The 23,861-nt window shown below is 48.3% G+C and overlaps 1 protein-coding gene across 2 annotated transcripts in view; it reads right to left on the bottom strand.

Annotated features, from left to right (window-relative positions):
- Positions 1 to 15,573: 15,573 nt before the first annotated feature.
- SLC6A1 (solute carrier family 6 member 1) overlaps positions 15,574 to 23,861 on the bottom strand; it is a 43,431-nt gene continuing 35,143 nt past the window's right edge. The window contains exons 13-16 of one of the 2 annotated variants that reach the window (XM_032327230.1): positions 22,654 to 22,756; positions 20,907 to 21,007; positions 19,919 to 20,086; positions 15,574 to 17,949 (exon numbers count right to left, since the gene is read on the bottom strand). In XM_032327230.1, the coding sequence (XP_032183121.1) occupies positions 17,845 to 17,949; positions 19,919 to 20,086; positions 20,907 to 21,007; positions 22,654 to 22,756 (477 nt within the window). In that variant the 3' untranslated portion in view covers positions 15,574 to 17,844. The remainder of the gene's footprint in view (positions 17,950 to 19,918; positions 20,087 to 20,906; positions 21,008 to 22,653; positions 22,757 to 23,861) is intronic. The other variant, XM_032327220.1, reaches the window with a different exon arrangement.

The raw sequence follows: 23,861 nt of genomic DNA, 5'->3' as shown, positions 1-23,861 counted from the left end.
GACAGTGCCTTGCAAGCAGTGGAGCACGGTTCTGGGAGGATTTTGGCCAACTGCGAGTTTTATAGAACTTTGGAAGAGGCAATGTGGAAACATGACACGATAGACTATGAGATGGGGGATTTCCTTAGGAGCCTAGCAGGTCCTACTTTCCAGGGAAAGGTGAGCTAGCTAAAGCTGAGTTGGAGGATTGGATGGGCACACGTCAGGCTTTCTTGGCAGTGTGTGTCCTGTAAGCACAGGCCAGGTTAGGGTCACATTTTCTGTGTGGACCCGGCCACTGGGGCAGCCACCATATCGAGGCTCCCAATACACAAACTCATGTCATCATCTCACGGCAGCTTTGGACACTTTCATATTCCTTGTTTGCTATCTTCCCCACAAAATGCCAGCTCTGTCAGGGTAGGGACTTTGCTCACTGCTGTACCCCAAGAGCCTCTAGCCCTGAGACATATCCTGATAGAATTCCCTCAGAATCAAACAACGTGTTACAAGGATGACTGACATCCTGTGATTATGCATTCCTTTGTTCATTTGCTCCGCTCTTAATTTATTCATTCATGTATATTTCTCTTTTGTACTGCGGCAAAATGCACATGACCTAAAACTCCCCACTTTCACCATTTTGAAGTGTGCGGTTCTGACGCATTACTCCGTTCACACTGTTGTCAGCTATCCCCACCGTCCATCTCCAGAACTTTTTCATCTTCCCAAACGGAAACTCTGTCCCTGTGAAACATGAACTCCCCAATCCCCTCCCCCCAGCCCCTGACAGCCACTATCCTACTTTCTGTCTCTTAGAATATGACTGCTCTAGGAACCTCATATAAATGGAATCATATGACATTGATCTATCTGCTGTATGTATTTCTCGTGCCCCTGCTACATACATGGGGAGTAGTTCTTACAGGGCTAAAGTGTGTATTGAATGAGATCGGTGCAGGTGAAGCACCTACCACGCATAGGGCCAGTCACAGAGGAGGAGCCCACATAAAATTGGCCTAACCCTACAACCCACCCCCACCCCCACCCCGGCCCTGGGCGGCGAGGTGGAACCAGTGCTCCCGCCCTGGGCAGGGAATGCTGCCTGCTGCCCGGGTTCCCTCTGCGGCTGCTGTACCCGACATAGACACCAGGTGGCAGCCTCGGGCCGTGAAGAAGACTTTGCCGCCTGGAGGGGAGCAGCGGACTGCTAGGGGGAAAGGGAGCCTGTCTGGGATGCCACCAGCAGCAGGAAGTGATTAAGAAGGTTTCAGGAGGTGGGATACAGGGGGCTACATCCTACAGGGTTTGAATCCTGTGGGTTGGTGTCAAATAAGCATGAGCTCCTGCCCCGCTCAGGCTCTTTTCTGCTCCGAGGCACTGGATGAGTGTCTTCACCTCTCTGAGCTTGCCCTTCCAAATCTGTAAAAGGGGACTTCTGATAGACCCTCTGCCAGGTTTTGGGGAAGAGTAAGCGAAAAGGCGTGGTGGAGTTTCTGGCATGCAGCAAGTAACCTATTTTTTTTGCATTTATTGGTGTTTATCAACGTAGAAAGAGAAAGTTCCCCTCTGGGACTATTACAGAACCAGGTGAGGGGAATCTTTATTCCTCCTCATGCCCTTTATTTAACTCCAATTCCTACTTCTCAAGCCCTCACTGCCTGCCAGACCCTAAGCCAGGTGCTTGGCAAACCCTGTGAGGTCAACATGTTCTCCATGCCCACTTCATAGCCTGGAGCCTTAGGGTCCTTCTGCAGGCTTCTCAGCCCCCACTGCTTCCACTAGTCCTTTTGTCTTCCCAGCAGGAGTGCCGGGCCAGGGCTGTCATATTCCCCTTTTGTGGATTCCTCCCCAACCTCAGATGCTAGTTTTTGTTGAACACGAGGGGTCTGATTTGAGAAGCCAGACAGGGGAAGTCACATACTGTATGATTCTATTTCTATGAAATGCCCTTTACAGAAAGTAGGTTAGTGATCGCCAGGGGCTGGGGGAGGGGAGGGTGGTGAGAAGCAGCTTCATGGGTTTTTAGTTTGGGGTGATGAGATATTTTAGAAGCAGCTAGATGTGACAGTTGTACAACATTGTGAATGTATTAAAAACACAACTGAATTGCTCACTTTAAAATGTTAAATTTCATGTTATATGAATTTTACCTCAATTAATAAAAAAGAAGCCTGGTTTAAGAATATGTTAATACTATTGTTGTGGCCACTGAAAACAAGAGCTAGGGGCAGGCACAGAGCCTTCCAAACCTTGATATCCAAGACTGGAGCTTTCCACCTCTAATGATAGAGGAAGGACCAGCATCCAACTGTGCATGTTGGACTAATGATGGACTAATTGTTCATCTGTCAACTAATTGTTCATCTGTCCAACCATTCACCCACTCATCCACTATTGATTTATTAATTTATCCTTCCATTATTCATTTCCCAATAAATCATTCCTTTTTTCCATTCCCCTACTTATCTATTCACCTATCCATCTATTCATCTATCCATCCATCCATCCATCCATCCATCCATCCTTCTATCCATCCATCCAGCAGACCCATTAGCATCTTCTCTGTCCCAGGCACCACCATTTCAGCAATAAGCAACTCCAACTTGCTCCCCATCCTTGAAGTCCTCTAAGTCCAATGGAGACACACTTTTCAAACACTTACAACAGAGTGTGGTAAATTCTCAATGAGGGAAGCTTAGAAGGTTGTGGAAACCTTTGGCAGCTGACTTTGGGGAGCGCTGGGAAGAGTTTCTTCAAGGAAGTGGTGTAGCAGTCTCAGTGCGGTGGGGAGGGGGAGTGGGCAGGAGGGGAACTTCTCAAAGAGGGAGCTATATGGTCAAAGGCAGAGGTGAGAGAGCATGGCACCAAGCGATGTTCAGTGTTGTCTGAACTTAGCAGATGAAGTGGGAAGGGCAGAGGCCAGTCAGGATGGAAGGACCAGACCAGAGGGAAAGAGGCTTCAGAGTCATGGTAAAGATATGGAACATGATGCAGAGTGGGGAACCTTGGAGAGCTTTGACCACAAAGTGACAAGATCAGATCAGACCCACCATTAGACAGACCCCTCCGCTGTAGCACGGAGGCTGGATTGGAGGAAGCAGGCCTGGAGGAGGGGTGTGGGGGGAAAAACATGGTGGCAATCTAGATGATGGAGTCTTGGACTGTTAGCATATCTGTGGAAGTGACAGGAACGAGAGGGTCCAGCAAGGAGGGCCTTCTCACTGGTCTCCTCCCATCCCCCGCCTCTGTCCCCACTGCCCTCAGCAGGGCCCCCACTTCTAGCTCCTTTAGGCTCAGCCTGCAGTGCCCCTGCTGGGATCTGGTGCAATGAGGGGGCATCATGTTTCATCATTTTATGTTAGGCTGTCATTGGGGGTTTGGGGCTCTGCCTTGGCTCCTCTGTGGGCTCTGGGCGGCTGTAAGAGGCAGAGAGTAGAGGAGGGAGGAATCCCTTCTGGGCAGGAGTCCAGGACCCAGAGGGGATAGGCCCTTCTCCTGGTGCCCCTCACATCCCATCTCATCCAGGAACCCTTCCCAGGAACTGTTCTTGCACTGCTTCTTACTCTACTTCAGCCCTGGGAAGGGACAGGGTTCCCATTTTGCAGATGAGGAAATGGAGGCCCAGAGAGGCCCAAGGGACTTGCCCGATGGCACGCACCTAGAAAACAGCCCCCACTGAGGCCTGAACTCAAGTCTGCCGGACTCCTGAGCCCCGACCTTCAACTTTGATAGCCACTCCCCTAATATTCATCATCTTTTTAAAAGATTGCAGCTTAGCACTATATACATCTATGTTTCCACATTCACATATCCGCACTGGGAAGCAGAACAAGATGAGGCCCAGAGGGCCTAGGTCTGAACCCTCCCCCTCTCCTTACTAGGGGAGCTGTGTGAACTTGGGCAAGTTACCAACCTCTGCGCCTGTGTTTGCGTCCGCCAAGAGACCTCATGAAAATGAACCCACATGGGATATTGGGACGGATCACTGAGTTAACTCGTTTAAATGTAATGCTTTAATAACAGCTAACATTTACTCAGTGTGAGCCACGTGCCAGGCACTGTTCTTACACTGGATCCATGTTTACTAATTTTATTCTCTGTGAGACAGGACTCACTAATTATCCTTACAGCTGGGGAAACTGAGGTCCAGAGAGGTGAATTAAGTTTGCCCTTAGCCACACAGCTCAGGAGTGGCAGAGGTAGGATTCACATTCACACAGGCTGAGCCCCACAGTCTGTGCTCTTCCTGATGCACCCCCAGGGGCAGTAGTTACAGTCAATAGAAGTTACTGCAATGATTGTAGCCATCCCCACCCACTGCCTGGTGGGCCTCCAGCTCGGCTGACAGGCCTCTGGGAAGTTGGCTCAAGAGAAGTCACAACCCCACACTGTCTTCTTCCTCCCCTTCATTATGTCAGAACAAATGCTGAGAAACCAGGCTGGCTCAGCAAGCCAGAGGAGTAAGCAAGCCTGGAGACCCAGAGCCCTTCATGGGCCAAGTCCAAAGCCCTGTTCCAGCATGGCTTGCACCCGCCTGGTCCCCACCTCCACCACCACCAGTCAGAAAGTTGCCAATAATCCCATCTCTGGGGATGGGCTCTCTCAGGGAGTCCTGGCTTCTGAGATCAGCCACCTTGCCTCACCTCGGTGAGAAGATCCCAGTGCTGCAAAGGGGATCAGGAGAGAACTGCTGGGACAGGAGGGGGGCTCCCTCCCCACACAATCCTGCTCCCTCTGGCACCCACCCCTGCCTACTCTGCCTTCCTGGCCAACTGTACTTTCATCAGAAAGGGATTTTGAGGGCCGCCTGGATCCTCACTTTAATTAAAAGGAAATGTCCTCCTGGAGTTGTTGGGCTGATTTTCCTTTTCTTCCTTGGAACATTTGCTCAGCCTCTGAGCCGGAGCCTGGTGTCTGGTTAATTGAAAGTTACAGATGAGCAAGGACATGGCCCTCTTGGGAGGGAAGGAAGAGAGACACAAGCTGGTGCTGGCTTTCCACATTTCCCGTGGGAAGGAGCAGCCATGGCCCAGGCTGGTGGGCAGGAGGCAGGCAGGGGTCTGGGGTACCCCCTTTTCCATCAGAGCCGTCCCTTCCCACCCCAAAGCCACTGCTGATCATAAGCAAACTCCAGATGCTAAAGACATCCAACTTCTAAACAACTCATGTGCTTACTTTCTCCGGAAAAATGACAAAACAGAGCAAAATAAAGAGCCCCAGTGTGCTCTCGTCCTCCTGGCAGCTTGAGATAATCACGGCTAACACCTGAGTGTGTGTAGCCTTCTGGAACTTTCTAACACTTTGCATACATGAATGATTTTATTGCCTCCCAACTTTGATCATTATATAAAGATGGATGTGTATTATAAACAGCTTAGGAAAAAGTTTTAAAAGCCCAGAAGTTTCAGCTGTCTACCTATAGTGTCATACTGAGAGACCATGAACAGAGAAATAGGGGATAGAAGGTGTGGGTCTGGGTGTAGGCTCTGGAGCTGGACAGTTCTTGCCTTGGTAAGGAGCTTAATGTCCTATGCCTCACTGGTCTCATCTGTGGGATGGGAATACAATACAACAGTGTTTGTGTTAGGGGCTGATAGGAGGAGGAATGAGGTCATTATGTACCCAGTCCAGCCTGTTCAATAAATTCAGCCATTCTGCTGCACAGGTGTCAACCTTTGGGGATGTTTCCTTCCAAGTAGATGACAATACAGCACAGCACAATGTGAAAGATATTATGATATTATATACACAAAATTTTTCATCTCATTTATTTTTAATCATAGCTGAATTTTGGACATTTTTTTAAAAAACGACATCTACTTCTCTTTCCTAACATCATCTTCGATGGCTGAGTCATGTTTTGTGGGCTGGGGGTGCAATGGTTTATCCCACTAATGTTACTCTTAAACTTCTAGGTGAATTCCTTTCTTTTCACTGCAATTCTGCCCCACATTTCTGGTATCTCCTAAGAGATTTCTAGAAGTGGTAGTGCTGTGTCGAAGGGAACAGATACTCTCACTATGTATCCTACTGTATATTATTGCCAAAATGTATCCAGAAAGATTTTAAAAAGTCAGTTTAGGTATCGGTCCAACATACATGAATGTGTTTCTTTTCCTTGCTGATACCACTGTCTATGATTCTTTAAAGTTTTATGGACTTAATGGATGAGGAAGATCGCTCTAGTTGCTTTAATTCCTGGGTGAAAAGAGGAGTATTTTGGAACTTGATGAAAATTTGGTAGTTGGGAAAACAAGTTTCTCATCTCTCTACATGTTTGGTTCTTTACTTATAAACTGAGGATAATAGTATCTATTTCGTAGGTTGTTGTGAAGACTAAGGGAACAAATACATATAAAGCTTTTAGATCTCTTCTCAATAAATGCCAAATAGCCCTCAGCGTGTACTATTATCTTTGTTGCTATTGTTGCCAAATTTCACAGGCCTGGTCTAGGGCCTGTATTCTGACAGCAAGAATGCTGTGTGATTTTATGTAGGTCTCCTGTCCTCTCTGGTCCTCAGTTTCTTAATCTGCCAGGTGGGGCTGAGAAAGCCTGTCTTGCCTGGTCTGGGAAGTCCTGGAAGAACCAAATATGGACTTGCCTCTCAGAGAGCTGGGCATATACAGGTTTACTGCCTCTCTTCTTGCTTCATGGGTTTCAGATTCCCAAGAGATTCGTTGGCAGCCCAGGAGGTCTTCCTGGAGGAAGGGCACCTAGACCAAGACCTGAAGGAAGAGATGGAGTTAGCCAGCTGAACAAGAGGATGAGGAAGCTCCAGGTAGGGCAAACAGCATGTGCAAAAGCCAAAGGTAGAAGAGCCTCAGGGGTCGGGGACCTCAGTGACCCCAGTGAGTGGGGGGGGGGGGGACAGTGAATGGGGAGAGAAGAGAAGGAGCCTTTTAGAGGTGACTTGTGAGGAAAGGCTTCTTGGATACCTCAGCCCACAGGGGTCTACCCATCCCACCCCCATGGAGCTCTCCCTGCTCTGCCTTGCATGTAACATCTTTTCTGTTGAACTTCTGTTTGGCACCTCTACTCTACCCTTGCCCTAAGAAAACTAGAATGTAAATTGCGCGGTGGTATAGGGACTTTCTAAGCTTTTTCTGTAGGCCTCTGGGTCCTGGGGGGATAAAGCAGGAATGATGATAGCATCTACTCCTACCACCTACCACCTACGCCCTATGCTGGTAGTGAGGATTCAATGAACTCTCATGTGTTAGGGGCTCATAACACTGCCGGCCACAGAGTAGGTGTGCAATGAATTGTAGTTATTATTGTTACAAGAATATTGTGTGAAGGGTGGTTAGAGACTTCGAGGGAGGGACCTGGGAAAGGAAGTGGTATATGGGAGTGATCTCTGGGGAATGTGGCTTAGCAAATAATAACATTTAGTAGTAGCTCATTCTTGGGCACGCGCTGTGTGTTGAATGCTGACCTTCAGAGAAAGCACCTTGTCTCTTTCTCACAGCTTCTCTACAAGGTGGTCCAAATGAAGCATGGAGACTCAGAGAGGGAGAGACCTATTTTCAAGTCACAAAGCAGTGGGTGGCATAGCCAGGATTTGAACCCAGGAGGGTCTGGCACAGTGCTACCCAGAAGAGTTCCAAGAATGAAAGGAGGGACTTTGGGGCAAATATATGGGTGTAGAGGGGGGATCTGAGAGGAAAGATGTTTCTGGCTAGGTAAAAGGTCCTAGTAGGGGGCCAGTAGGAAAAAGCATTCACTTGTTCATCCATTCTCTTATTTTTTGGTATTGGTTGGTATATATACAACTACAGGTTACAGAAAATAATAGAAGCTCAAACAGCATAATTAATTATCTTGCATAACTAGAATTCAAGAGGCAGATTTGATTCAATAGCTTAATGATGTCATTAAGCACAAGTGTCCTTTGCTTTTTGTCTTCCTACCTCATGATCACAAGATGGCTGCCACATCTCCAAACATCACATTCCTTGCACCTGTATTCAAAGCAGGAAGGGAGAAGAGTGCTCTGTCATCTTTTCCTCAGGAGAAACATCCCTCCCAGAAACTCCTTTTCCCTCCTTCTCCCAGATACTTTCTCACTTCCCACTGAACACAACTGTGTCACAAGCAACCCTGTAGTTAGGAGAGACTGGGAAGTGAGCTTCTGGCAAAGGAGGGTCGGTTTACCATGATTGGTTTACACCAGGGGTCCTCAGCTGTGGTTGCCCTTCAGTGTAATCTGAAGAGCTTTCAGAAAATCCTGATGCCTAAATCCCCAACTAAACCAACCTGAATCTTTGGACTCGAGGCATGGACTGGTTATTTTTAAAATCTCCCTCAGATGATTCTGATGTACAGCCAGATTTGAGAACTACCCGACTAGGCCAGGAGTGATCTGTCCTCAGTGACAGAGTCCATTGCGGCCCAAATACATTGGGTCCCCTCAGCATGGAAGGAGGGAAGAATGAGTAGAGCTGGGCAGTCCTTACCGTGAGCCCCACACTTGCTCTGGTTAACCAAGATCCCCTGAGCACCTACTCTGCCCCACCCTGCCCTCAGGAGATCCCAGCCTGGACAGGAGGAAGCAAGCTGGTCAACAACAGAGAACAAGGTGGGTTCTGAATGCAGCAGAGAAGTAACTGCAGAGAGGAGAGGCCAGCTTTTAGCCTTGGGGGCGCGGCCCTGGGAAGCATTATAAGGGGCCCAGTGCTCTACCCCTGAACCTCCCAACTGTGTTTTAGGCAAATTGCACCCACTCACCTTCCTCAGCATCTACTTTCAAGAGCAGAACAAAACAAAACAAAACAAACAACAGCAAACCAAAAAAACAACAAAACAAAAACCCTCCATTTACCATAATTGCTCCCCCGCCTAGGACTCCAGCAATCACTGTCCTGGAGAATGGAATCACCTAATTGACTTAGACCAATCAAGATTTACCTTCTGGAGCTGGGCAGAGCCCCACCTCTCCTGTAGACCTAGGGTGCCTGATCCCTGAACAAGATCAGGGTTTCTTCCTGTGGGAGAAGTGGGGGAGCGGCTGTTGCTTTCCCCAGCCTGCTGTGTCGTTCACAGTCTCCAGAGACCACCTTGGCAGACAGGAAAATGGACTGTGCCGGCACGGAGCTTTACCCAAGGGAGGCAGCGTCCTGTGTGGCAGCTAGCCGGGAGCCTCCAGTTGGCTGCCTTGCCTCCTTGGCTCCTCATCATTTTCCCCGTGGGTCTTGGCAGACCCTGGGAGCTCAAGAAGCGGAGGATAAATCTACTTTTTGTACCAGGGTATGGGAGGAGCAGGAAGCCTGGCCCAGCTAACGTGGAGCTAGGGCCGCACCAGAGACCTCCCACCCCCAGGCTCTGCCCTTGGGATGCTGGTGTCAACTCCAAAGAAGCAGGACTGAGTTAGGAGGCCTGATCCCTGAGTTCAGAACATGTCTGGTACTTACAAGGGCTCAATAAATATCCTTACATTATTTTTTTTTAAGATGTTATTTATTTATTTATTTATTTATTTATTTATTTATTTATTTGACAGAGATTACAAGTGGGCGGAGAGGCAGGCAGAGAGAGGAGGAAGCACACTCCCCATGGAGCTCGATCCCAGGACCCTGGGATCTTGACCTGAGCCGAAGTCAGAGGATTAACCTGCTGAGCCACTCGGGCGCCCCCTTACATTATTTTTAAAAAGGTTTGATCCCAGCCTTTGGGCAAATTGCTGCTCCCCCCAGGCTTCAGATTCCTCATCCACAAAAATGAAAAAATAAAGAAAAAGGAAAAAAATTGATATAATAATATCTGCACACCCTCCTTCCATGGGTTCCTGACCCCAGAACGGCAAACATCATCTGCCACCCCTTCCGTCCTTCTCCTTCTTCTGATCAGGACCGGAGAGAAAGAATGCCTCTAGAGCTCTGGGCTTTCGAGTGTCACCCCCACCAACAGCATCTGGGAATTTGTCAGATAAGCAGATGACCAGGACCCACCACAGAGCCCAGGAATTGGAAGATTGCCAGGCTAAATTTGAGGTACACGGATGCTTCCAGGGGAAGCCGTTGCTGCTGATTCACGGACCACGTCAAGACCCAGGAGAACCAGGAGAACCAGGAGAACCACGTGACCCACGTAACCCTGAGGGTGTGTTACAATCACTCGCTTTGAAAACCTGAACCGTCCCCATCCCCACCCCGCCCTGCCCCGGCCCCACCGACCCGCCTGAAGATTCTGAGCTAATCGATGCGGAGGAGCCTGGGCCAGGATATTTTAAAAGCTCCCATGTGAGGGCGCCAGGTGGCTCAGTCGGTTAAGCGACTGTCTTCAGCTCAGATCCTGATCCTGGAGTCTGGGGACTCTCTGCTCGGCAGGGAGTCTGCTTCTCCCTCTGACCCTCCCCGCTCTCATGCTCTCTCTGGCTCTCTTAAATAAATATATAAAATCTTTAAAAAGACAAAAAAGCTCCCATGAGGTTCCAACATGAAGCCAGGTTTGGGAACTGTTGTTATAAATGTTCTGTCACTTACTTGTTTACTTACATGTAAGCATTCATCCATGTGAGGTTTCATTTGTGTTTATGTGGTATTTGTTGATTTGTTCCTGTGGGGAGTACAGTTTAACCTCTCCTCTGGTATTCTCACTGATTTGTACCCACTTCAGTCAACACATAGTTAGTGGGCCTCTGTAATGTGACAGGCAGGCACTTGGTGTGGGGGGAATGATGGTGAGCAAGACAGCCCCTGTACTCGCGAGACTGACAGTCTAGCTGTAGAAGGAGTGAGCTGATGGCAACACCGGCATCTCTCTGCACAGCCCATGGGGCCAGACACCGCCGGAGTGCAGGGAGGGCCCTGGCTCAGGGATGGGCGCTGGAGGGAGAGGGTGCTCCAGAAGGCTCTTGACATATGAGTAGGAGTTTACAAGGGGAGTGGGGACAGGTGACAGCCAAACCAGACATGCCAACAGCTAGGTGAGTGTGCAGAGAACAAGGGGTAGCTGGTTGTGGTAGGGAGGAGACCAGGTCAGACAGGGTCTTGCAGAATACAGCAAGGAGTTCGAACATGATGTTCAGGGCCGTGGGAGGATGCTGGAGTGTTTTCCGCAGGAGTCTCACCTCCTGACTTAAGCTTTAGAAAGAGCTCTCTGACTGTGGGTAGAGAATGGGTTGGAGGCAGAAGACAGAGACCAGCCAGCAGGCCATGGGTGGTTTGCACTGGGTGGGGGCAAGAGAGACCGGAGTTGAGATATATTGAGGGGTCCCCCCCCCAGGTAAATGTCCCACATCGAGGGCTTGTGGGGACCTGGAGCAGAGAGCTGGCTAGGGATGGGTGCTGGGAGCAGGGTTCTGGCCAAGGCTGAGAGGATACCGTTGTGAACGCCCCAGTTGGCCTCAAGCCCCAGATGGGACCAGCTGCAGGTCCCATGACCAATAGGAGTCTGCTTGAGGGTCAGCATCCTCGTTTCAGATGAAGTCGAAGGGGGCCATTGTTTTGTTGCAAAGCCTCAGCCTAAAAATGTTCTAAGGGCAAGGGCAAATTTTTTAAATTCATGTTTTGATGGGCAAGGTCTTGGCCACATGCCCTCAGGGAAATGCTGCTCTTGGAGGGGGTTGAGGCGAGGGAGAGGAAGGGGCACAAAGGCATATCTTCATGTATCCCACCCTTCATGTATCCCAGTCTCACGGCCCTTCTTCCACCGGATCAGCTCAGAAACCATCTGCTGCTAGAAGAATCACAGAATGGGCCCCCTGCTGGCTGTCAGCCACCTCTCATGTTCCTCTCATCTCTGTCAAGGTAGAACCTGCTGCTTGCATGAGCCCAGGGATGGAGATCTCACTCCCTACCAAGGCAGCTGGTTGTGTTATAGGATAGTCCTGAATGTGAGAATGTGCTTCTTTCGGTTGAGCTGGAGTATATCTCCTGTGGACCCTCTCTCACTTCTAATACACACACCTTTGGCCTCTCTGGGGTCAAGGAACACTCTGCACCTTCTGTCTTATTTACTTATTCATTGTACATCCAAGAGACTTTTTTCCCCAAGGAAGTCACTTCATTTTCCTAAACATTTTTTCATCCATCAAATGGGAGTAATCAGACCTACCTTAACAAGTTTTCTGGGTGCTAACGAGACAGGGAAGGCAAAGCTGTTAGTGAGTGTGTATTGCAAAATGTTGGATTTCAGCCATAGGAAACCAAAAGCAGTCTTTTGAGCATGGGTCTGTGGCAAACATTGTACCAGGACCGGGGACACAAAGGCAAATGAGACACAGTCTATTTCCCTCGGGCCAGTGGGGGAGACAAGTGAGCAAGCAGGGAGAGGAGCGCCTGCCAGGGAGCATGGCGGGGGCACCCAGCACCCTGGGCACTGCTGCCTCTGAGAGGTTGCAGGAGGGACTTCTCACTTGAGACCTGAAGGAGTTGCTTTCCAGAAGGAGGGGGCAGTTACAGGATGGATGTGTGCAGGTGAGGAGTGACCCTGTTCCAAACCGAAGCCTGGGTATCCATGGCCGGGCCCCCTGAAGGCCTGCAGGGACCCCTGGATGGCTTTCATCGAATGCAGGTGACACCCAGCCTCCTTCTCGGTCATGTGTTTAAATAATTTCAGACTTAGAAGTTGCAAGACTAGTGTGAAGGATTTCTATATCCCCTTCACCCAGATCCCTCAAGGGTTATTTCTCCATGTTGTCCTGCTTCATCACTCAAATTTTTCTCACCCTAGCACACATACACACACGTGCACACATGTGTCTGTCATTATGATTATCTCAATCATTTGAGAATAAATTGTAGACCTGATCCACTTAGCCCAGAATACCGTAGCGTGCGTTTCCTTAAAACAAGGTCATTCTCTTACATAACCACAGTGTGTTGCTCAAAATCAGGAAATTAACACTGATACAACACAATTATCTCATCTACATAGCTTATTCAAATTTTACCTATTGTCCCACCAATGCCCTTTATAGCAAAAGAAAAAAAATTTTTTTTTTTTTCTGGCCCAGGATCTAACTCAGAACCATGTGTTACATTCAGTTGTCACTTCTTAATCTGAAAAATCCTCCCATCCATGTTGTTGAAGACCTTGACATTTTTCAAAAGCAGAGGCTAGTTGTTTTGTAAAACGACCCTCAATCTGGGTTCCTGGATTGTTCTGAACAGTGTTTCTTGATGCGATTGGCAGTCAGTTTTCTCAGAAAACTGGGGCTGCTTTTTAGAAGGCAATTTCTGGGTCCCAGCCCAGGTTTCCTGCATCAGAATGTTTGAAATGGGCCTGGGTATCAGCTTTTGATCTGGCAGCCTTCCTGATTCCCCTGTACATGGCAGGCTTACAGCTTTCTTTTTCTGAAGGTGCAGTTAGCACCCTCTGTGCTTGGGGCCTCCGGGAGGGTGCGAGGAGGCACGTTCCTTGTCGACTCCACTGGGCATCTGTACAGGGGAGCTCCCTGCATGCTCGGGGCCAGCGCAGGCCCTTTCACCCACGGGGCAGGCACAAGGGGTGGGGCTAATCCCTGAAGCTCCATCAGAAAAGAGTCAAGAGCCCCTGAAGTTCATGCCATGGATTTTTCCTGACTACCTTCTGGCCTTAACTCCGCCTGCTCTCAGACCTTTGCCCGGTGTCCTGTGTGGGTGTCTCTCTGCCCAAGGAGGCCACTATGGTGTTAGGTCCCATGATTTGTAGCTGTATGGCCTTGGGGAAGTTGCTGTCCCTGTCTGAGCCTCAGGATACTCATCTCTTAGAGGAAAGAATAATCTGTGATTGTTGGCAAGATGGCCATGAGAAGACAACAGCATCTCTTGAGAGGGTGTTGGACAAATAAAACATTTTTAGGAAATGTGGCTACAATTTTCTTGTCCCTATACTTTTGTATTTTGTGGAACTGCAGTGGAGAGTACAGTTACCGTGACCTCCGGCTGCAGCACCTTTGATCAAGTCTGCACTCCCCCTGGCAAGCCACAGTCAGGGACCAAGCCTGGTGGACGTGCAGGGGCAGGGAGAATTCTTCAGCGTGGGATTCCTCTAATGACAGCCGCTGGCCTGAGGTTCTTCCTGGGCCTGGCCAGAACTGTCTTGTAGCCCCGTGGCCTGAGGCTCTCCCCACCCTCCGTTTCTCTCCCTCCTTGCACAGGTGCTCAACTGCCACCGTGGCCTGAGTGCCTGCTCCTGCCCTGCTCCCATGTCCTTCAGAGATATTTACCCCAGTAAATCTCTTGTACTTCTGACTCTGTCTTGTTGTCTGCTTCTTTTTGGACCTGAACAGACTCAAACCTCAAGGAAAACACCAGCAAATCCTCTTGAAAACATCAGATGAAAGAAATCTCCAGTGATCATGTCACTGGAGCCCCTGATTTCTTCTCAGATGGTGTTCCGATATTATTAGATATTATTAGAATTCCCTGTCGTGCCTGGGCTGCTCACCCATGTCCCCATTAGCCTTTTTTTAATACAAGAAGACTTTCCTCCAAGAGTAAAATATGCACAGTCTTTAATTATATGTGCATCATAATGAGATGGGCTTGTCAGTAAACTGTCCTCCTCCAGATTGGCAAACCCATGTGGCTCGGTGATTTAAAAAAAAAAAAAAAATACAGTTTATTATGTGGTTCCCATTTTAAAAAGTAATGTCTGTGTCTGTGGCACAGACAGGAGGTGCCGGATATGGGAGTGAAGGCACATGTGTACAACATGAAAATGGGAAAGGGACCCAAGGGGGCACCAATATGAGGATCCCCTACACTTCATGGAGTGTCCTAAGGTTCAATGAGAAAGTGCTCCAAAGGTTGTGGGCGCAGGACCTCATAAGCATTCATTACCACTGTCCGCTACCCACCAGGGGGTGGCGTCTGAAGAGGCCCTGCAACAGCTCAGCCAGCTTGAGGTGTGACCCCGGGAAGCTCTTTCGAAGATCACTCACGAAAGGGATGGTTTGTGAGGATACAAAAAGGAATAACCCACTGGCACTCTAGACTCGCCAAAACCAGTCGTGATCACCCTGCACACATTTTATTGTTCATCTTTATACTGCACAAATGCCACTAGGAGAGCATTTAGTTCATGTGTGAATTACACAACACATATTTCAAAACTTATATGTGCATGTGCATTCTGTTCTTTCCAGAACAGGAGAGACCTGCACAAAACTAGGTTGTTTTGATTTCCCTTCTTTAGATGTGCACTTGCCGCCCATACTCACTTCTTCCACTTCCTGATGCTTGGGGAGAGTATGGGGTCCCATATCCTTCCCTTCCCTTCTAGGCCATCATTTTCAGTGTGAGTGGTTGGCTTGAATGGGGAAGTAACTGGAGTAAGAAAGCACGTGACGGGGGTCCTTGGGTGCTGAGCGTCTCTTAGTGTACCGCTGCCTTTTTCTGCATTGGAGGCAGGTACTGGTTGGAGCAGGGTGTGACCTCTCAGGGCCCTGCTTCCCAGTAAAAACACCTCTCTTAGGGAGCTCAGAGTCATTTGGTAATCACTCATTCCAGGACTTTGGGGAAACCCAGCTTTATCTTGCTGGATTTTTGAGCCCCAATCTCTCTCTCTCTGTTGGGGAAGAAATAGTGCTGTGTGTATATGTCGTTGTTGCAATGAAAGAAGCTATTTTGCCCCCAACCCAAAGAACTGAAGGTCTGACATCGTATATCATAGAACCTTTATTATTTTTCCTCTAAATTCTTAGAAACGTACATAACGCTCGTGCTCTAGTTATGACACCATTTATAGACATTTAAAATGCATCTTCATTTATAAATATTTTACATTTGGTCCATAGAACAGATAATTTTTCTAAATAATACTGTAATTTTTTTTAAAACAGGCTCTGTATATAGTTTGAATAAGTATATATTACATATATTTTTTTATATAGAGATAGATTTACTTGGTGTTCTGAGAATAAATCCTTATTGCAAAAAAAGCATATATGATAATACAATATCTTTCCCCCAGGGCAAATACTAAAAAAAGGTACACGTATTCACAGTTCTCACTGGAATTGTACGACACGTAATATTGTGCTATATTAAGTAGGTTTGGATGGAAATCGGTTAGGGGATTTCTTGCCAAACATCTCCGTTAGATTTGCATACAAACATTAAGTACACTGCATTTGTCTTAGAAAGACTTGGTCTTAGTTTCACACGGAAGAGAACAAAGAGAAAGTCAGAAGTCTTCCTGCCCTTATTCTAAAGGAGTTCACACAGGATGGGGGGGGACCATGAGACACAGTGAAGGGTTCCTTTCATTCTAAACCCTATAATTTAACAACACATATGCATTTTGATCATGGATTCACCAGTTGGCATTTGGGATGCCTTAGCAATGAGACTATTTTACAGATGACCTCAGGAAAAGGGTTGAGATTTCCTACACGATATCAAATAAGACCCTATATACCACGCGTGAGGATGAACGTTTATGTGTGTGCCTTTATATGTGTACACGTACGGTATGTTTTTCTACAAGAATGTGCTTACTATTCTGAGGGTAATACCTTATTGCAAGAATGGGTATGCTGGTCACTGTCGGATGAGAATGACAAGAGATTAAAAAACCCACAGTCACAGTTATTTACCATAATTATTAAGGATTAGTTGTAAAACACAGTTTGTGAGCTAACTAGCTAAGGAGCTACGGGGCACAACATACGATTTGCTACATGGGAACCCATCTTCCTGGCAAAGGAGAAACGCTGAGTCACTGGAGCTTGCCAGAAACTGTCTTTGCCTGATCTGCCACCTGCCACCGCCGCCATCGCCACGGAGCCCAGTTCCAGAAACAAATACTACTTCTCGATGAAGCAGTTTAAGCTTGGAAGCACTTTGCGGGGAGGGGGCGTGGGGGTGGTCTGGATGAACCCTAGCTCCTCAGTTAGTGGGCTGGGGAGATTTTAGTGGTAGTGAGGGGATTCCCGCTGAGGAATATGAAGGAAGAAGGCAGCATTTTTGACGGGGACGGCAGTGAGCACACAGCTGAAGGGAAAGCTGGGAAGATAACCACATCCATTTGGACTCAAGGACAGACACACCTTCACCTTGATTTCCTCTGCACCTGATTTGTACTCCATAAAACGGGGCTGTCTAAGAGAAACTGGGGCTCCTGATTAGGGAATATCCCCAGCGGGATCTTAGGCCCCCAGAATGGCAATAATAATAAAACAAAAATCGGTTGTGCTTGTGGCAGTTTTCCAAGGAGGGAGTGAGGGAGCTGGGCTGCCTGGAATGATCTGGAATGATCGCTGTTGGGCCAGGTGCAATCCACCTGGCCTGGCTAGGAGGGGGCAGGGAAGGATGCTCAGCAAATTGCTGGGGACACGGGGGCAGTTCCAGGGGAATACTGATGGAGGTCCTGGGGGGTTGTTTTGTCAAGCTGCCTCGGGAAGGATCAACCGAAAAAATGAAAGTCAGAGCTCCGCGGGCTCCCTGCACTTAAGAGGGAGCTCTCCCTGGAAATCCCCATTATACAAAATGCCCTTTTCATGTGTACAGAGCGGCGTTCCAACGGAACCGAACTCCGGCAAAGTCCGAGATAAGAGTCATGGGTTTCGGCAGTAAGAGAACAGTCAGGAACAGGACTAAAAGCCAGGAGTGTGTGGCCTCGCCGCATCGCACTCGCTGGCAAGATAAAAATGATCTACGGCTCAGTCACGAAGGCTGATTGCTTGATGCTTATGGGGCCCGGATTCAAAAGGTCACCAGCCTGCAGGTGCTGGAGCCATCGGGTAACTTTGCCCAGGGCGGGGCCCACCAGGGGTGTGACTGTCCCCCACCTCCCCTCTCTTTGCTTGGTGATGGTGTCTGGACTCGCCACTCGAGGTAGGTTGAGATAGACGGTATCTTCAGACATCAAGTGGTGGTCACGTTCAGCCGGGCTGGGGGGTGAGAGTGGCGGGTCGGCAAGCCGCCAGACACCCCTAGATGTAGGCCTCTTTGCTGGCTGAGCCGCTGGCCTGGGGCTGCTCCGGACCATTCTCCGGGCGAACGATGTCTTCGCTGGGCTGGATCATGACCTGGATGCGCTGCAGGCCCCAGGGAGAATTCGGGTGGGGAGGAGGAAGACTGGAGGCTCCATCCCCCCACCTCTTTCTAAGTTTATCCTGCCTGGTCTGCTTTCAAAATGCACCCAGACTCTGGCCTTGTCCCCACACCCTCCACACTCTCTGGCCCCCTCACGTCTCCTCACACATGCCAAACATGCACCTGCCTCAGGGCCTTTACACTTGCTGTGCCCTCTGTCTGAGACATCCTGCTTTTTAGATAATTACACAGCTTGATCCCGCTCAAGACCTCCTCAGGTCTTGGGTCAGTGTTACGGTTTCAGCAAGACCTCACTCAGCACTCCCTGAAACCCCCTTCAACTCTATTTTTCTCCACAGTACTCATCCCCATCTAACATGTTTTTATTTTGTTAATTGTTGGTCTTCCTCTACTAGAATAGGAGGTTGGGAATTTTGCCTGTTTTTCTTATGACTGTGTCTGTAGCCCTGAGAATACTGTCTGGCACAGAGTAGGTGTTGAATACCTATTTCCTGAATGGATTAATTTCCCCCTACCTTCTCTCCACATATTCCCTGAAATCGTGTCCCCCCAAAGCATGTGCTGTCATCAGATGTGCCCACTCCTGGGCCTTTGAACAGGCTGTGCTCCCCTCCTCAAATGAGCCTCCTCTGCCTCTCTGCCCCTCCCAGACCTCACTGCCTTTTGCCACTCAGCAGAGGACTGTGGAAAATGAAAGCACTGGGTCTGGAGCTGGAAGAAGGGGCTACAAGCCTCTGCTCTCCTAATAACTTATGGCAAGGGGTGGGAAAGTGGCTTCTTGCTTGACCTTAGTTTCTGCATCCACGAAAGGAGGAGGCTGGTCCGGGTGCTGCACATGGACCCCTACCTTCCTTAGGCCACAGACCATAGAGCTCCCTCTTCTGGCTCTGATTGGTCTGGAAGGCCCATCTTCGTAGAAATAAGGTTGAGAGCCACAGATCCAAGGCCTCCCAGCTGTGGCCCTTCATATTCTGATCATCCACTTCTCCCCAGTAAAATCTTCTCAGCTTACTCTTAATCTAGTGATGTCTCTTGAGTACCTGCAGCACTGCCTTGTGTCACTTGAGAATTCTACATAATTTAACAAATAGCTGGTGTGGACCTAGAATGGGCCACTAGGGCCCCTTCTAAGGACAGCATGCCTTACATTATATTACCTTGAGGGCAAGACCACATTGTGTCTCTATCAAACACACAAAAGGGGTCTAGAGTAAGCCCACAATACAAGAACCCCACCCTTCATCTGTTTCAAACCCTTGAGGCTCCTCATTAACTTCAAGATAAAATTAAGAATTCTTGTCCTAGGGGCGCCTGGGTGGCTCAGTGGGTTAAATCCTCGCCTTTGGCTCAGGTCATGATCTCAGGATCCTGGGATCGAGCCCCGCATCGGGTTCTCTGCTCAGCGGGGAGCCTGCTTCCCCCCTCTTTCTCTGCCTACTTGTGATCTCTGTCAAATAAATAAATAAAATCTTAAAAAAAAAAAAATTCTTGTCCTAGTTTTCAAAGCCCTTCATGAGCTGGCCTGACTTTCTTACATCCCCAACCTTCTCTCTTATCACCCCCTCTGCATCCCTCTCCACTCTACCTTCCAGCCACATTGATTTCCCTTCAGTTTACTGAAAGCTGTTTATACCCCTGGGCCTTTGCACATATTTCTCATCCCCTTCTAAGGAACATTCTTTCTGCTTCTACTTTTATCTCGGGCTCATCTGTAGGCTTCTTCTTAGCTATCCCCTCTTTTAAGAAGCCTTCCTTCACCCTCCTCAACCCAGGCAGGGCTAACTCATCTCCCTGGTTTATTCAAATAATGGTACTTCCAACATTCTGTTGTCATTGGATATTGAGTTGTCTGTTTCCTAACTAGACTGTGAGCTCCACGAGGGTAGGGGTCGTGCCCAGCATAGTAGGGGAAGGAAACTAAGCAATCTGAAGGGTGAAGAAGGGACTTACCTGCTTCAGGGAGCCCTTTAAGGTGAGGAACATGTAGGCCATGTACCCAGGGATGAGGACCATGGAAGACAGAGCCATGAGCCAGCCCACGCCCTGGCCCCACTTGGGGAAAACGTAGTTTCCCATGGTGAGAGGAGTCATCTGCACAGCACTGAAAATGAAGACACCCTAGGGAGGGGAGAGGAGAGGGGATGGGACACAGTCAGTCTCCCCAGTTGGACAATGAAGACCCCTCCCTAGACTCTGAAGTTGATAGGTCTACTGACCACCTCCCTTGACATGAGGCTGACTCTCACAAGGGTCCAGCCTCGTGGGAATCCGGCACCAAAGGCCACTGTTACTACATAAGACATTTTTGTATGGAATAGAAAAAGGCACCCCTTCTGGGAGAAACAACTTGAAGTTAGTGCCCTCTGCCCACCAGAAAAAGGGATCCTTTCTGGGAGGACAATAAAAAAGGCTCCTCTTCTTCCAAGTTAACCAGCTTGGCAAAGAGAGCAAGGGCTGGACTTTAGGCTCTAGTCTGCCATCTGCCGAGTGCACTTGTGCAGGACACAACTTACCCCGTGGCCCAACCCACCCCACGCACTTGGGGCAGCCATCCCAGGCCTGTTCACACCTCAGCTTCCTCCTGCCTGAAGGAATCAAGGAAGCTGAGAATGAGAGGTCTCCTGGAGCCCACGGCCTTGGGTTTCAGAATCAGGCCCACCTGATTTGAATGCAGCACCAGCTAACAGGGTGACGCTGGCAGCGGGGAGCCTAGGGCCCTCAGCAGTCAAGTAGGGCAAGAAGGCCTATTTTGTTGAGGTTTACGAGGATGACGTAATGTTTCTGGTGTCGTGCAGGGCACAGAGCAGATGCTCAGCAAATGGGATGGAGTAGTATTATTAGGGAATGGGCGTTTTTGCCTCCAGAAGTTTCTCTCTGAGCCGGAGTCACTGCAGGGCCTGGCCTGATCCCAACAGGGCTGGCCAGGACTTTTCCTTACCGCCACAATGATTGGGGTGAAGAAGGACCAGCAGAGTTTCCACCAGATGCAGGGCCTGGAGCCAACCATCTCTTGGATGTTGTCATAGAATCGGTTAACACCTGTGACATTCAGAGTGAGAGCAGAAGGGATGAATGAGCTGTGGGCACTGCAGGCTCAAAGTCTCAATCTGCCACTTTCTGGCAGTATGACTGCAGCCCGACCTCTAGGAGCTTCAGCCTCTTTGTAATAGCAGCCAGAGCTCTGAGGGGGTCCTTGTTCGCTAAGCACTCAATAACACCCAGCAAGTGGGTTGTGTGAGAAAGCCAGGAACCTCACATGAAAATATCCACCAACAAAAGATTATGCTTATAAAGCGTGTTCTCACCTCTCTGAGTGACCCTCCCACCCAATAGCTAGCCCAGCCATTCCTTCAAAGCTCTGCTGGACAGAGCGGTTTTCCCCAGAGCTCTGATGCTATAAGCAACTGGAGATAGGCTGCAAAGAAGAACCACAAATATTGCAAAACACCACCAGTGTCATGAAGTTTCCAAGACTGTTACTGGCCATCCCTCAGGTTCTGTGCAAAGCCCCTGACCCAGCAAGGAAACTGATTTGAGGGGAGAGGGGATGACAAGGAGGGGTAGATGGAAAAAGAAAAAAAAAGCACAGTGAATATCAAGGACCAAGGAAAACATTTCAAACACATTGTCTTGCTGGGATAATCAAAGCTCAGGGAAGGACAGCCTTTTGACTATTGTGCAGGGGGGATTTAGAAACTCAGGCCACAAAATAAATAAAATCATTGTTTCTTCCATTTTTTGTTCTAAGGGAGTGTGTACCTTTCACCATAGCCCCACTTTTGTTAAATATTTCACTTTGGACTTTTTCTTTTGTAGTTTTGGTGTCACTTTTTCTAGATAAAATCTCAAACCCTCTTATCCCCAAATTTATGAAGACATTTTGGCTCCCACTTTAAATGAATTTATTTAACCCGTCTTATGGTGTCTCCTAAACACAAGACCCCCCTGCTAACTTCATTAGATTGCTGTGAGGACTGAAAACAGTTGACCCCTGAACAAAGTGGCAGCTAGGGCCACTGACTGCCCCCCCAACTGATGTAGTCGAAATCCACATGTAACTTCTGACTCCCCCAAAACAGCCACCAATAGCCTACTGTTGACTAGAAGCCTTACCAATACCAAACAATTGATTAATACATACTTCGTATGTTCTACGTGTTATATACCGTGTTCTTGCAATAAAGTCAGCTAGAGAAAAAGAAATGTTATTAAGAAAATCCCAAGGAGGGGCACCTGGGTGGCTCAGTGGGTTAAAGCCTCTGCCTTTGGCTGGAGTCATGATCCCAGGGTGCTGGGATGGAGCCTCACATCAGGCTCTCTTCTCAGCGGGGAGCCTGCTTTCTCCTCTCTCTCTGCCTGCTTCTCTGCCTACTTGTGATTTCTCTGCCAAATAAATAAATAAAATCTTAAAAAAAAAAAAAAAAAAGAAAATCCTAAGGAAGAGAAATTACCTGTAGAGTACTACTTTGTATCAAAATGAGTACGAAAAAATACTGTATTGCATTTACACACACAACAAGAAGGCTGTGCTGTTGCAGCTCCGGTTGTTCAAGGGTCAGTTGTCAGCTAATGTACAGAAAGGGCTTGGTATTCAAGCTCTATCTGTTGAATGATGATTGAAGAAATGAATGAATGAATGGAGGGATGAGGGAGGGAGGGAAGGAAGGAGGAGGGTGGACACTCACCATAAAACCAGGAAATGGAGACACATTCGAAGAACACGAGGAATAGCAGGCTCATACCACTGGCAGAGTAGTAATCAAACAGTTTGAAGACATAGATGCCCCCCTAAAAGAGGAAAAGCAATGAAGGGGGTCCACTTCCCACTGAGGCCCAAGACACTCAGTTCACAGCCAACAGGGGCTCTGCAGTCTGGCGAGGTATATGTGAGATAACACTGCAGCGAGGAGGCTTAAGGGAAGACTAAAAGAAGCATGAGAGCCGAGTAACCAGGAGATGGTGTGATCATCGACTCCCTGGGAATTGGGAAGATGTCTGGGGAAGAGAAATGCCCCATTTCTGGGAATGCTGGACTAAAAGAGGAGCTAGATATCAAGGCCATCTCTCCACAAAGTTAAACCAGTTATGTCTTCTTTCTGCTTAAAACCTTCCATGGCTTAAAAAGGACATAAATTTAACACATCAAAAAGTTGAGAGAATAAAATAAAACGCAAAATACAAATGGCTTTGTCCTCTAAGTTCTTGCATGATCTGTTTCTGTTCCCTTTACTTATCTGATCACTCCCTTTACCCCTCAAACTTAACAAGCCCATGCCTACCTCAGGGTCTTTGCACCTGCTATGCTCATCTTCCCCTGGCTGTCTCTTCCATCATCATTTCAGTCTTAGCTCAACTGCCACTTCCTCAGAGGGCCCTCTCCTGATGACTTTGTCTGAGGCAGCATCCCTCCCACCCTCACTGGTCATTCCCTGTCTCACTATCACCTTTTCTTCATGGCACTGAACACACTCTGAGATGATTTAATTTGTCAGTCTTGTCCACCAAAGCATAAGCTCTAAGAGAGCAGATATTGTGTCTGTCCCGTTAACTGCTGAATCTCCAAGGTCATGACAGACCCATGGTGAGTGTTTAACAACCATGAAGGAATAAACGGACAAATGAATAATATTCTGGGGATGAACTGTATTTGAATCCAGGGGTAGTTCTGTGGATCATAAAGCAGACCCACAGGGTTGAGTTCATGGCTTTCAGGTCATTTATGTTTGCTGTACAATTCATCGGTTATGTGTTTGCCTTCTGGCTAGACCAGGAGGGCCTTGAATGCGGAGAGGACTGATCATCAATATCATTAGTAAAAGAAAAGTGGGAACGAGAAGAAGGGGGCAGTGTCAATGTCAAAGGCCCAACTCCAAATGGACTGTCTAATTTTTGT

Source organism: Mustela erminea, chromosome 1, assembly GCF_009829155.1.
Source record: "Mustela erminea isolate mMusErm1 chromosome 1, mMusErm1.Pri, whole genome shotgun sequence".
Lineage (NCBI taxonomy): Eukaryota > Metazoa > Chordata > Mammalia > Carnivora > Mustelidae > Mustela > Mustela erminea.
This window is presented reverse-complemented; position numbering and strand designations above follow the sequence as displayed.